This window comes from Elgaria multicarinata, chromosome 13 (assembly GCF_023053635.1).
Source record: "Elgaria multicarinata webbii isolate HBS135686 ecotype San Diego chromosome 13, rElgMul1.1.pri, whole genome shotgun sequence".
Lineage (NCBI taxonomy): Eukaryota > Metazoa > Chordata > Lepidosauria > Squamata > Anguidae > Elgaria > Elgaria multicarinata.
In genome coordinates this window covers 27843091-27854515 of record NC_086183.1, presented here as the reverse complement: position 1 = coordinate 27854515, position 11425 = coordinate 27843091, and the positions used below count along the sequence as shown (strand labels likewise).

At 45.3% G+C, this 11425-nt stretch overlaps 1 protein-coding gene across 1 annotated transcript in view; it reads right to left on the bottom strand.

Moving 5' to 3' along the window:
* Positions 1 to 2202: 2202 nt before the first annotated feature.
* The window catches only part of POU2F2 (POU class 2 homeobox 2), a 33275-nt gene continuing 24052 nt past the window's right edge, over positions 2203 to 11425 (bottom strand). The window contains 6 exon segments of the mRNA XM_063139690.1: positions 2203 to 2769; positions 5652 to 5725; positions 6074 to 6245; positions 8039 to 8105; positions 8828 to 9004; positions 10864 to 11012. Coding sequence (XP_062995760.1) covers positions 2420 to 2769; positions 5652 to 5725; positions 6074 to 6245; positions 8039 to 8105; positions 8828 to 9004; positions 10864 to 11012 — 989 coding nt within the window. The 3' untranslated portion in view covers positions 2203 to 2419.

Genomic DNA, 11425 nt, shown 5'->3' with positions numbered 1-11425 from the left:
GTTATCTCAAACCCACCTGAACGCTATAACACAGCAAAAGCAGGAGATAAAATGAGGTCGAGGTTTTTTTTTCCTTTAAGAAAGGTTTCAAAGTCCTTTTTTATGTTTGTTTGCTTGTTTTATCTTTTTTTCACTCTGTCCTTTTGGTTTGGTTTTTTTGTTTTCTACCAGATCGCAGTATGCCATGGCTAACTTCCTTCTCTGCAACAGCAAGACTTTGGTTCGCAGGAGTTGAAAATAAAAGACAAACATTCAAAGAGCCCCCAAAACAGCAAATAAAACCCCTCAAACACGTTAAACAATTGAAACAAAACCAACCAGTTTAAAAGAGAGAAAAAAGGAAATCAACAAAAAAAATGTACAAAAAAAGTTTAAAAACAAAAATAAAAAGAGCGTTTTGAGAAGCCATTTTTAAAGCTTTCCAGACTTCTGGGAGGAAGTTTCAGGATCCTCTGTTCTCACCCTCCCATTTCTGTTGATTTGGTTTATTTATTTTTTGTCTCTTTGCCATTTATAAAATCTTGGCTTCTCAACGCAACTTTCCATGAGGTATTTTTTTCAGGACAGAGAAAGACGGTTGAGCCATTTGTCTAACCAGAGAAAGTAAAGATTTCCCCTTTATTCCCATATGTTTTCATCCTTTCTTCTTCGATTAAAGTTTTTTTGTTTGTTTTAGCTTTCTTTGTTCGCTTGGTTGGTTCTTTTTGGTTAAAAGTTTTTCTCTCGCCTCCGAGTCTCTATGATATCCACATAAAGGGTTTTTTTTAATCCCTCTTTTGTGGTTTTATTTTATTTTTATTCCCCAATGGTCTTCATTTTGTTGTTTTCTGTAGTGATGTCTATCAATTTTTGGTTTTTTCTGGAAAATGTAAAGAATGCTGAAATTCCCGTTTTTTTTTTTTGTTTTGGTTTTTGTCAGGCACTGGAATATGAGTATTTTTTTTTCAGAACACAGATATAAAAATAATAATAATAAAAATTACACATCCCCTGTTTTCAAAAAACAAAAATAAAATAACCCCTGATACTAACCCCAGGCAGAAATCAATTTTAAAAGGAAAACCTATAGCTAAGTTCAATAGAAAAATTAAAGTCTGCAAAGAAAATGTTCGAAAATGTATACATGTTTAGTGCTGCCCATCCTGAAAGACCTGAAGACTGAGACTTTCAATAAGGCCTCTTGTCCTGCAAAGAGATGAGTATTTACACTTTGTACTGTCTGAGTAGCCCAGCTGATACTAATAAGGTTACTCCTAATGGATCCAATTCATTAAATCCTCCTTGGAGTAGTAGGGGGAAGTCTAGAAGACAGAGGCAAACTAAACAGGGTCCTCCATTAGCACTTTATGTACTAAATTTGTGGCAAATCAGGCAGGGAAATTTTGTAAACGGGCGCCTTTCCCCCAACCCCATTTCAAGCCACAGGTGGCTAGCATAAGTATGCATTGGCAAGTGAGCCAGTCAAATAATGTTGTGGTCAACCAACTTTTGTGGACTTCATTGCAAGGCTGAGTCATATGACAACTCCCTGACCCCCTGCAAACAGGTGCAAGCAGAGGCGCAAAAATTCATTGCAGGACATCAATTAGGAAACCAAATTCCGTAACGGGAACTTGGTGCCTAATTCCCATCGTTGCCTTTGAAAATCCTAGCCTTCGTATCTAATGAGAAACCTCATAAAACTATAAAGCTTCTTATTTGTTTCATTTTTTAAAAAAAACCCAGCAAAAAAGGGGGGAAATGCATTTAAAAAGGGAAAAAAAAACTTGTATAGTACGATCCTGAAATTAAACCAATCCACCCCCTCCCTGTCCAACCCGTTATGGATCCCAAAGAAAAAGAAGAATAAATAAGAATAAATAAAAGAGTTTTGAAAGACATTCGACCAGACACAGAAGTTAGAAAAGTCTGTAAAAAGCTTTGGGTGAAGCTAGGACTGGTGATTTTTGGTGTGAGATTCGTTTTCCCCTTAAGGATTTTAAAGGTGGTTTTTTTTTTCTTTTTTTCTTTTTCTACAAAAAAAAACACAACCTATCCCCGTTTATTTGTTTCCTTTCTGGAACTGTCCAGGAAACTAGCAGATGAAAAATAAAGAGAAATCATTTTTAAAAATTCAAATAAATCACTGATAATCACCTTTTGCAAGGTGTTTTGTTCTAAAACATTGGAGGGGAAAAAGAAAAAAGGAAAAAAAAAAACGAACGCCAAAAGTTTGGGGAATTCTTTTTGGTTTCTTCCTTTGTCCCTTTTTGCTTTCCTTGTTTGGTTGCTTTGGGTTATTTTTGGTTGGTTTTTCGTTTGGCTGTTGCTGACATTTCTTTGTTTGGTTTTTTTTTTTGGTTTCACTCGCCGGTTTGTACGTCCAACTCCTTGCCACCCCCACCGTGTCAGGAAAGGCAGTGAGGAGGTTCCTCAGCCCTCATTCTGTCTTGGCATCCGGCTCGGTGGATCCGGGACCAGCCTGCCCCAGAGTCTGCGCCACGTCACTGGAGGAGCTGCATGAGGAACAGGAGGAGGAGGAAGAGGAGGAAGAAGAGGAGGAGGTCAGGGTGGGGGACTTGCTGGGCATCGAGGCAGCCACTGCAGCGGCCGCCGACACCAGCCCCACGCCTCCTGGGGCAGCACTCAGCAAGGGCAGGCCTGCATGGTTGAGGAAGAGCGACGAGGTCACGATGCTCTGGCTTCCGGTTGTGCCTGCACTGGTACCCAACACCAAGTTACCACTGGCATCAAGGCTGGTAATCGGCAGGCTTCCACCACTGGCCAATGCTACATTGGGAGAGAAGAACGTGGGTTAGGACCTCTTTGCTTGTTGACAATGGCTTCTGGGCCAAAGTGCAACTAGCCCAGAGCCACTGCATGGCGCTGTGGCTCCCCTCTCGAGGGATCATCTCACACATTAGACCATTCCTACAGACTCAGGGGCCTTCGGGACCCTCCTCCCACGGCAGCAGCGCACGGTGCAGCCACAGCCGTAGTTGTAATTGAAATCGCATCTCCCCACCCTCCCTTCACTTCACCATCTCCCTTCCCCAGCATGTTCCACACAGAAAAGACACTTGGTGCGCGGAGAGAGAGAGGGTGAACAAGGCATGATGAGCAGGCATGATGTGGAAGACGCATGTTATGGAGCATGATGCCTTCTACGAGAAGTAGGCTAAGGATGGGATGGAGACAGGACCTCAAGAGGAATGAGAGAAGGTTCCAGGGGACTCCACTGACGTGCTGCATTCTCACACCTCTGCACTACATTTGCACAGCAGCTCTCAGGCATCCTCACCCAGACACAAGTATATTCCACGCTTGAAGTTGGGAGAGGGCTGCAAAGGCCCTACGTGTTTTCTTTTGGCCAAATCTGCACATGGAGAAGGGCAACAGCTCCATGCTAGAGCATAAGCTACATCTACTGAACGTCCCAGGTTCAATTCCCTGCATCTCCATTAAAAGGATCTCGGATTAATGGGGTTGGAAAGGCTTCTCCTTGCATCCTTGGGGAGCTGCTGCCAAAGTGGACCATGCCTGGTTCGATGGACTAGTGGTGTGACTTAGTACAAGGCAGCTTTATCTTTTCAATGGTGACCCATCAAGCCAAGCACCAGCCCACCACTCAGGCAACTGTAGCTTGACAATCGCATTTTGTCAAGGAATTGATTATATTGTTATTATTAGCAGCAACACAGGCAGAATGAACCTAAAACGGCTTCTGGCTATGACATATACAATTGGATCTCATGAATCTGGCATCTAACGCTGGTTGAAAGACTGACACGTCAAATCAGACTTGTGTGAGGGGTAGTTAAGAAGAATTGTATGTCTAATGGGCTGCATTCAGCATGGTAAGTCACCAGTACGGATGGATGAGAATTTCATTTTAGCGCCTTTTTGATAAGAATTTACCAAAATTCACAAATTTCTTCATATTTGGGACAGAAAGAACTTCAGATTTATTTTTTTAAAAAATGAATGTGGGGGGGGTGGAAGCAAAACTGACAGATTTGCCCATTCAGGCCCAGGGCTTTGAATGCTTATCTTTTAAAATTCTGGGTTCGAATCCCTGTGTATTCAACCATGTTTGCAGTGCTGAATTGGGACTGCCGCTTCTTTTTTTCTGACAGGCTCCTCCTCTTTAAGGGACACATGGCAGACAGGTAGAACACGGTCCTCACCATGCTGAGACTAGCTGAGCCTCAAGTAGCCTCATCTACAATGGGCAGGGATGATGAAATGTCCTAGTCTGGTGAGCTATAAAAAAAGTGGGTTCCTTGCATTGCCCCATGACAAGGGAGAGCCATAGATCAGCGGCACAGCACATGATTTGTATATAGAAGGATCAAGATTCAGCTCCTAGTATCTTTACTTAAAGCAAGGGTATTGAACCTCTTCCAGCCAAAGGGCCAAATTCAATTTTGGAGAAGCTTCCCGGAGCTGAAATACCAAAACACCAGTTTATTTTAGCTTACAATTCTTAACTGCCAATAACTCTCTTAGGAGAGGCATTTCAAAAGGAGAAAAGCTGCAAATGTCCTCAGTTTTCATAATCATGCATGCTGCACCTCACAGCCTTTAGATTTTTATTTTTATTTTTAAGCACAAGGCACACACAGTCTTGCTCAAAGGCCCTCTCTTCTAAGATTGCTATTTCAAAGTATTATAGGGGCTAATCCCCACCTCAAATTAAGCCAGCCTGCATTCGCATATAATTATTTGTATTCTCACTCACGAGCTTTTCTGAACACTTATTCATTTATCCAGGAATCCTTATAGCTGCCACATTTAGTTGGTTATTAGAAAAATATCTGAATCCAAGTACTTCTGCAAACTCCAGGTGGCAAGGGGCATCTTAGAAAAGCACTCTATTCTGTGTGTGAGAGTGAAGGTGATTTTAAGATTATGCTTGCTGCAACATGTGTGGGCGTAATCTAAAAACAAAGGGAGAAGGCTTTTTCCTTTAAAAGAACTTTTTTCTCATATGCAAATGTATGCAGATTTAGCTGATTCATAGGCTAAATCTCATATGGGCAATCAATTAAGATTTCATCAGTCAGGTGACAGCCATAGTCAGGGACATGAGCACTCACAGAATTACTCAAATCTTCTCTAGGCATTCAAGCAAACATTCCTTCTCCCATACAATCTGCCTCGCACTCTCAGGTCCTCTGGGAAGAATCTACTTCAGTCAATCAAAGTTAGGCTGACAAGTATTTCCCAGAGGACTTTCTCTTCTGCTGCTCCCAGACTATGGAACGGCCTGGCCTGACTCGTCAGCTTAACAGTCTGTTAGCATTCAAGAAAGCTATTAAGACAGATGTCTTCCGGCAGGCCTATCCAGTGGTATTTTAAGATGTTTTTAGACTGTTTTAGGATGTTTTAACAATGTATATTATGTTTTAATTCAGTTTTATGTATTTTATATTTACTATTGTTCCCCGCCTCGATCAAAATGGAGAGGCTGGTAAGAAATAAATTATTATTATTATCATCATCATTATTATTATTCCCATTCTGCACACACCACGTACAATCTCAGAAACCTCACATCCATTCCCTCACCAATGCACACAGACGAGATGACACACTTGCTCTCTTACACAAACAGGCCAGTGGAGTGAATGGCAGTAATGACATCATTTCTGGTCTTCTTTTTCACAAACCTTGTATGGTGGCCAGCGGGTTGGTGGCCATTAGCGCTGGGTTTAACCCTGCATTCACCCCTAGCACTGTGCTTCTGAAATCAAACCAGAGGCAGCAGGTTAAAGGTGGGGAGCAGTCTACAGTGGAAAACAGAAGAGTGGCCCCCCATCTCCACTCTCAGACGTGTCCAGGATTGTAGAAATAGGATGCAGCTTAAAATACCCTCAGGAATATCAGCCCATGTGGATTCCACTATCTCCTGTGAGTTCTACTTCCCTTACCATTTTGGGTATGGAATGCCCCTTGCATAACCTGCACCACCACCCCAAGCCCACTCCCTCTTATTCGGTGGAACTAGACAGGTCCAGACCTCTGTTTCCACATTCCAACCCATCAAGGAACCTGAAGCCACACAAAGCCCTTCTGCTCCCCGGCCACTTACCCTGTACTGGGATTCAGGCCTTGCAAGCTGATAGCCGGGTGAGTGCTGCTCTGGGGGCTGGGATTTGTGCTGTTGCTTGGGGGTGGCGTGACCGAGTTGAGGGGGGTGCCGCCTGCCCCCACCACTGTCCGACTGGAGGTCAGGGAGCAGACTGTTGGGGACAAGGTAGTAACTGCCCAAGAGAAAAGCACAGGAGGTTATGTAGGCCCAGGTAGGGGTCCATATGATTAGCCAGACACTATTTGAAGTTGTCCCCAACCCTGACTCTCCCCCAGAGAGAGGATTCAAGGGAACGAAGTGTATCATCTCTAACATCATGCTGAGGTTCAGAGGCACTCAAAAGAGTGTGACTTTGCCCTGCTTCTAAGTGCCCCTGAAAGCTCATCAGGAAATCAGAAGTGAGACTCAACTATCGCTTACTTTGTGGTGGGCTGGGCAATTAAAGATTCGGCCTCCGGAGGGAGGCATAGCAGCATTAGCAAAGATCTGCAGGTGGATTGGTTTTGCATGGCTGCCGTGCAACTGGCCAGAGCAATTGGCATTGCATGACGATGGAATACTGGCAGGGCATCAATACGCAAACACACCCAGGGATCTAGGCTGCAGAACATGCTATGATTGGCACGGTTCCTGCGTCAGCATCTTCAAAAGAATTGCAAGGCTCATTAAAAGTGCCCAATCATCATAATGTTGAGGCAATTTCACAATGGGAGGAACAACTGTCAGGAGCAGAGGAGGAAAATGCAACTCTCTGGTGCTCCTTCTGACTCTACCAGCACTGGAGTTTTTGCTTCAAAGTGCTCCCGAGCAATTAGCACGAAGGAGGTGCTGCAGGTCTAAAAGGAGCACGCAAGAGAGGTGCACCCCACTCCCATTTCCATTGGGAAATGGGAGATAAGCCCAGTATTTTTGGCTGGAGGTGGTCTCTCAGCTTCAGCAGGTGTGCAACTAGGCTGTCACTCTCAAAATTCCAAATGTACCCACTGATTCAAAAAGCTTGGAGACCTCTTTAAGTCCTTGCCCCATCCATCCCCCATGCAAAAACATGCTCTGGCAGGGACTCCATAACCCCTGCTGCCTTCTCTGCCATTGCCACCTTTTCCCCATGGCCCAAGGACAGGTTGTTCAGGATGGGGCAGGAGCCGGATGGGGCAGCAGCTACTTCAAAGGTCAGCAAGACTTTTGCAAGTGCCAAGCTAAATATTCAATTCTTTTTGAAGCAAAATGTCAGGGTGCTCCTGCTTTCTTACCCAAGACACCAATTTTGTGTAGTTCTAACAAATTCGGTTATCATAAGCTCTCAGTGTCATGTCTAGCCCTGCTCCCCCTGTTTTGGGAGAAGGTGTTTCAGGTAATCCATCAGAATCAGACTCTGAAGTAGAGGAGTCGGCGCCAGACACAGGCAAGCCTGTATCAGTGGGGGAGAAAGCTCTCACGGGCTCTTCACCAGCTGGGAGTGAACCCTCTCCAGAGTTTATCTCAAGGGCAAATAATACACAGTCAGTGGGAAGTGATCTTTCTTCCAGAGGAGAGCACCCCGACAGGCTGGCTGATGCTAGGGTGTGCTGCAGGCTAAAACGCAGGGAGTGAAAGGAAGGTGTGAGAAAGTCTGTCCGGCTCGCATTGAGCCAGAACCCGCCACCGAACCAGCCTCTCTGAAGTAACAGGCTTTGGGAAAAGGCTTCCTATTCTCCTTGATAGGACAATTATCTCTCTTAGTTTGCATAGTTTTGCCTAGGGGGAAGTTTCCAAGAGGTTAGACTCTCTTCAGGTGGGAAGAGATGTTTGTTGCTTAATAAAAGTTTTGTGGCTGACTTAGCAGGCCTCAGTCATTTGTCTCCCATCGAAAGCAGGAGTTTGCTGAGAAACACGACACTCCGTATCCCATTGGTCAGTTTTGCTAGAAGGAGGCAAAGGAAAGATGGGCCTCAGCAAGAAGGGAGTGTGCAACTGAAAGACAAGTACCTGTTGTGCTCAGACTACTGGAAGCCTGGGAGAGGGGCAGACTTGTGCCGGTGCCTGGGCTGGTCACCTGGGGGAACGTAGCAGGAAAGAAGACTGTCACAGAAATATAATAGATTTCTCCCCTAACCCAGGTATATTCTATTGGGGATCATATCCTAGAGCAACAAAGGTGTGTGTGTTATGTATGTGACACTGACTCTCACACACACACACACACATCACCGGGCAAGGAAGGATTTGAAAGCACAATATAAAGGTTAAGTGCAAATGCTATAACTTGAGTGGTAGGAATGTACCATAAAGGGGGTTATATGGTGGGGGTAAGGCCTATATCACAGGGGATAATGGGAGTGAGGGGAGCTGAGAAGATCTGTAGCATGTATGGGATTTATCAAGGGTGGAAATAAGTAGATACATATATACAACCATATTGCAGTTTCAGTTGGTGTAGACAAGGTAGGCAGGCAGTTTTGTATGAGGCCTAGGTAGGTAGGCATAGATGTAGAGGATATATCAGGGGAGGAAAATAGAAGGCTATGTACCAGCAGGTGTGTGTTAACTAACTAGGGTTCATCAGAAGGCTGTAACAGGAGCAACATGTTCACAGACATGTCCACAGACACGTTCCGAAAGGGAGTTTGGTGGGAGGGAGTGGTGGTAATGTAGTCCGTTAACGCTTTAAAAGAGGAAAACTGAGATAGGCAGGACTTATGATAAGGGATTGCAGTAATGCATGTCTTGTGAGCAGGGGTGGGGTGGGGAAGAAAGATTAGATGTGTAGGATTTTACCAAGTGAGGGTTGTAGCCCGGAGGCTTGCCCTGGGCAGGCAACATGGGAGCAGAGCTGCAAGGATTGATCCGCTTCTCCTTCTGGCGGCGGTTGCAGAACCAGACGCGAATCACCTCCTTCTCCATGTTTAATTGCTCGGCGATAAGTAGGATCTCCTCTGAGGTAGGCTTCTGGTTCTGTAGTCGGGGGGGAGGGGCAGGGGTGGAAATGCAGGGAGGACAGGGTTGAGTGACAATAGACATACACTGGAGCAAGTGATGGCACAGAGCCCATTGGAAACAAAGGGACACAGAAGGGTGAGGGAGTCTGTTTTATTCATTCCAAGGAATGTCAGATCTCTTCTCAGACTATCAACCCAATCTGAGATATAGCGGGCGAAACTTAAAAGGCCAAAGGAAGAGAGTTGTTGTCACAGGATGTTGCCATGCTGTGCATTTCCCTGTCTCTGCTACTGACAGACAATGATGTGAGGCTTAAGCTGACCAATCGGTTAAAATCAAGAGAATTAAGAGGACTAAGAAAACCTGCAAACCCACACAGTTAATCAGCTGAAATCAAGTGACAGAAAAGTCAGCCTTGGGCCTGGACACCTGGGGTCGAGCTGTAACTCAGCAAAAAACTTGCTGAAAAGCCATGGGCAAGTCTCTCTCAGCTTTGATTTCCTTTTCCTGTGAAATGGGAGTGTCAGGAACCACCAGGGCAAATACCAGGAACCTTTGACTTTGTGGGATGCTGCCCCTTGCAGTGACCTACCTAGAGCTGCAGTTTGGAGATCTTCCCAAGTCTGGAAATGACGTATTCTCAGGCTCTGGATTGGCCTTGCCCTGAGAATACATCACTTCCTTAGAAAGAACTCCAGACTGCAGCTCTGGGTAGGTCACTGCAAAAGGTAGCATCCCACAGCATTCCATCCAGACTGATCGTTATGCCCTCTTTGACAGAAAGCCCTATAAAGGGCTTCCAGTTTGGGCTGGGACTTGGCCTGAACAACAATGCCCTTCATGGTTCTGGGGGGTTCTTTGCTTCCGATTCCCTGGCGTAACGCCTGGCTCCCCTCTGATGACTACCTAGGGCCCAGGCCTAAGGCCTAAACGACACATGCCGTTCAATACATAGCATGCAGCTGATCCTCACCCTTTTGTTTACCTTAGTGTAAGCAAGCAGGCCCCCAATCCTGATCAGGACCACCGCAGGTGGGAAAGGGAGGTTTAAACCTTCTCACCCAACCACTTTTTAGCCCGAAGTGTATTGCTCCCCACGCCCTACCCCTGCAGGAAGTAAAAGAAGAAGAAGAAGAAACCCTCCATTGGTACCAATGGAGGTTTTTTCCCTTTCTTCTTTTTAGTCTTCATAGGTGGGAATGGATTGAGAGGGGGAGTGCTTAAACCTCCATGTCCTGCACATGGAAGTCCTGATCACAATCGGGAGCTTGCATGCTTACACTAAGATAAACAAAATTGTAATGATCAACTGCATGCTATATATTTAACGTAGCATACAGTTTAGCCCGAAAAGTGACCTTTTTTGACCAGCTTTTGGCCAGGATGAATGGAGATAAGGAAAAGCTGTTGAAAGCCATGAGGCCTAGAAAAGAGTTCCTTAATCTCAATAAACCCATTTTAAAGTTACTTAATTGTGCATTTATTTGTTTATATGTCACACTGTTCCTACAAAGTGACTCAGGTGGCTTATATATGGGATTAACTGTTTTTTATCCTCATAACAGCCACGCGACAGGGGTTAGGGTGAGAAATAGTGACGACGGCAACGCCACACAGTGAGTTTCACATATGAGTAAGAATATGAAGCTTGGCTTTTTGCTTTCTAAATCCAACACTCTAACTAATACACTAAACTGTGTCTCACTCTTGTCATGAAACATCAGATAAAGTGACACATTTTAAAACATTATTTAATTCTGCTCCGCATCCATATGCATAACTTTAGAGCAGCTTCTATTCACTGTCTGGGAGAGGGGAAGGGAAGTTGGTACCGCTCTGGGGATTTCGGGAAAGGGTGCTAGGGAGTGCCTCACCGCGAGAAAGCTTTTTTCCAATGCGAAGCGGACATTGGTCTCAATGCTGGTCCGTTTCTTGCGGCGCCGGCCTGGTAGCCCATCAAAGCCCATGTTAGGACTGCTCAGCTGGTTGGGACTGGGAAGCGTGGAGTCCACAGACATTGTCTCTGTAACGTGGGAGGGGGGCATTTATTCACCTCCCGCACATCTCCCTCACACCTCCCCATAGCACCTGCCATCTCACGGCTTGACCCACTTTCACCTTCATCCTCCTCCACCGGTTTCTGCTCACTTGCTCATCTCAAGAAGCAACGCCACTCCTCCCTTCCATCTCATTGCAGCTTTACCAGGTTCCCACTTGATTGGTACTTAAGTGACCTGCGCATCAGCTGTTTCCCAGCTAAGACCAACCAACCATTCAAGCTCTACCTTGATGGCCGTCAAAGGGCAATTTTAAAGTTGAATGCATATATAATGATGAAGCAAATAAGCCAAGAGCTGCCCATGCCTGCCCCACTGGGAAGCGGCGGGAATCTGAAGAACTTCACGGCCATAGAGTGAACTTTTGTCAAGGCCCAAA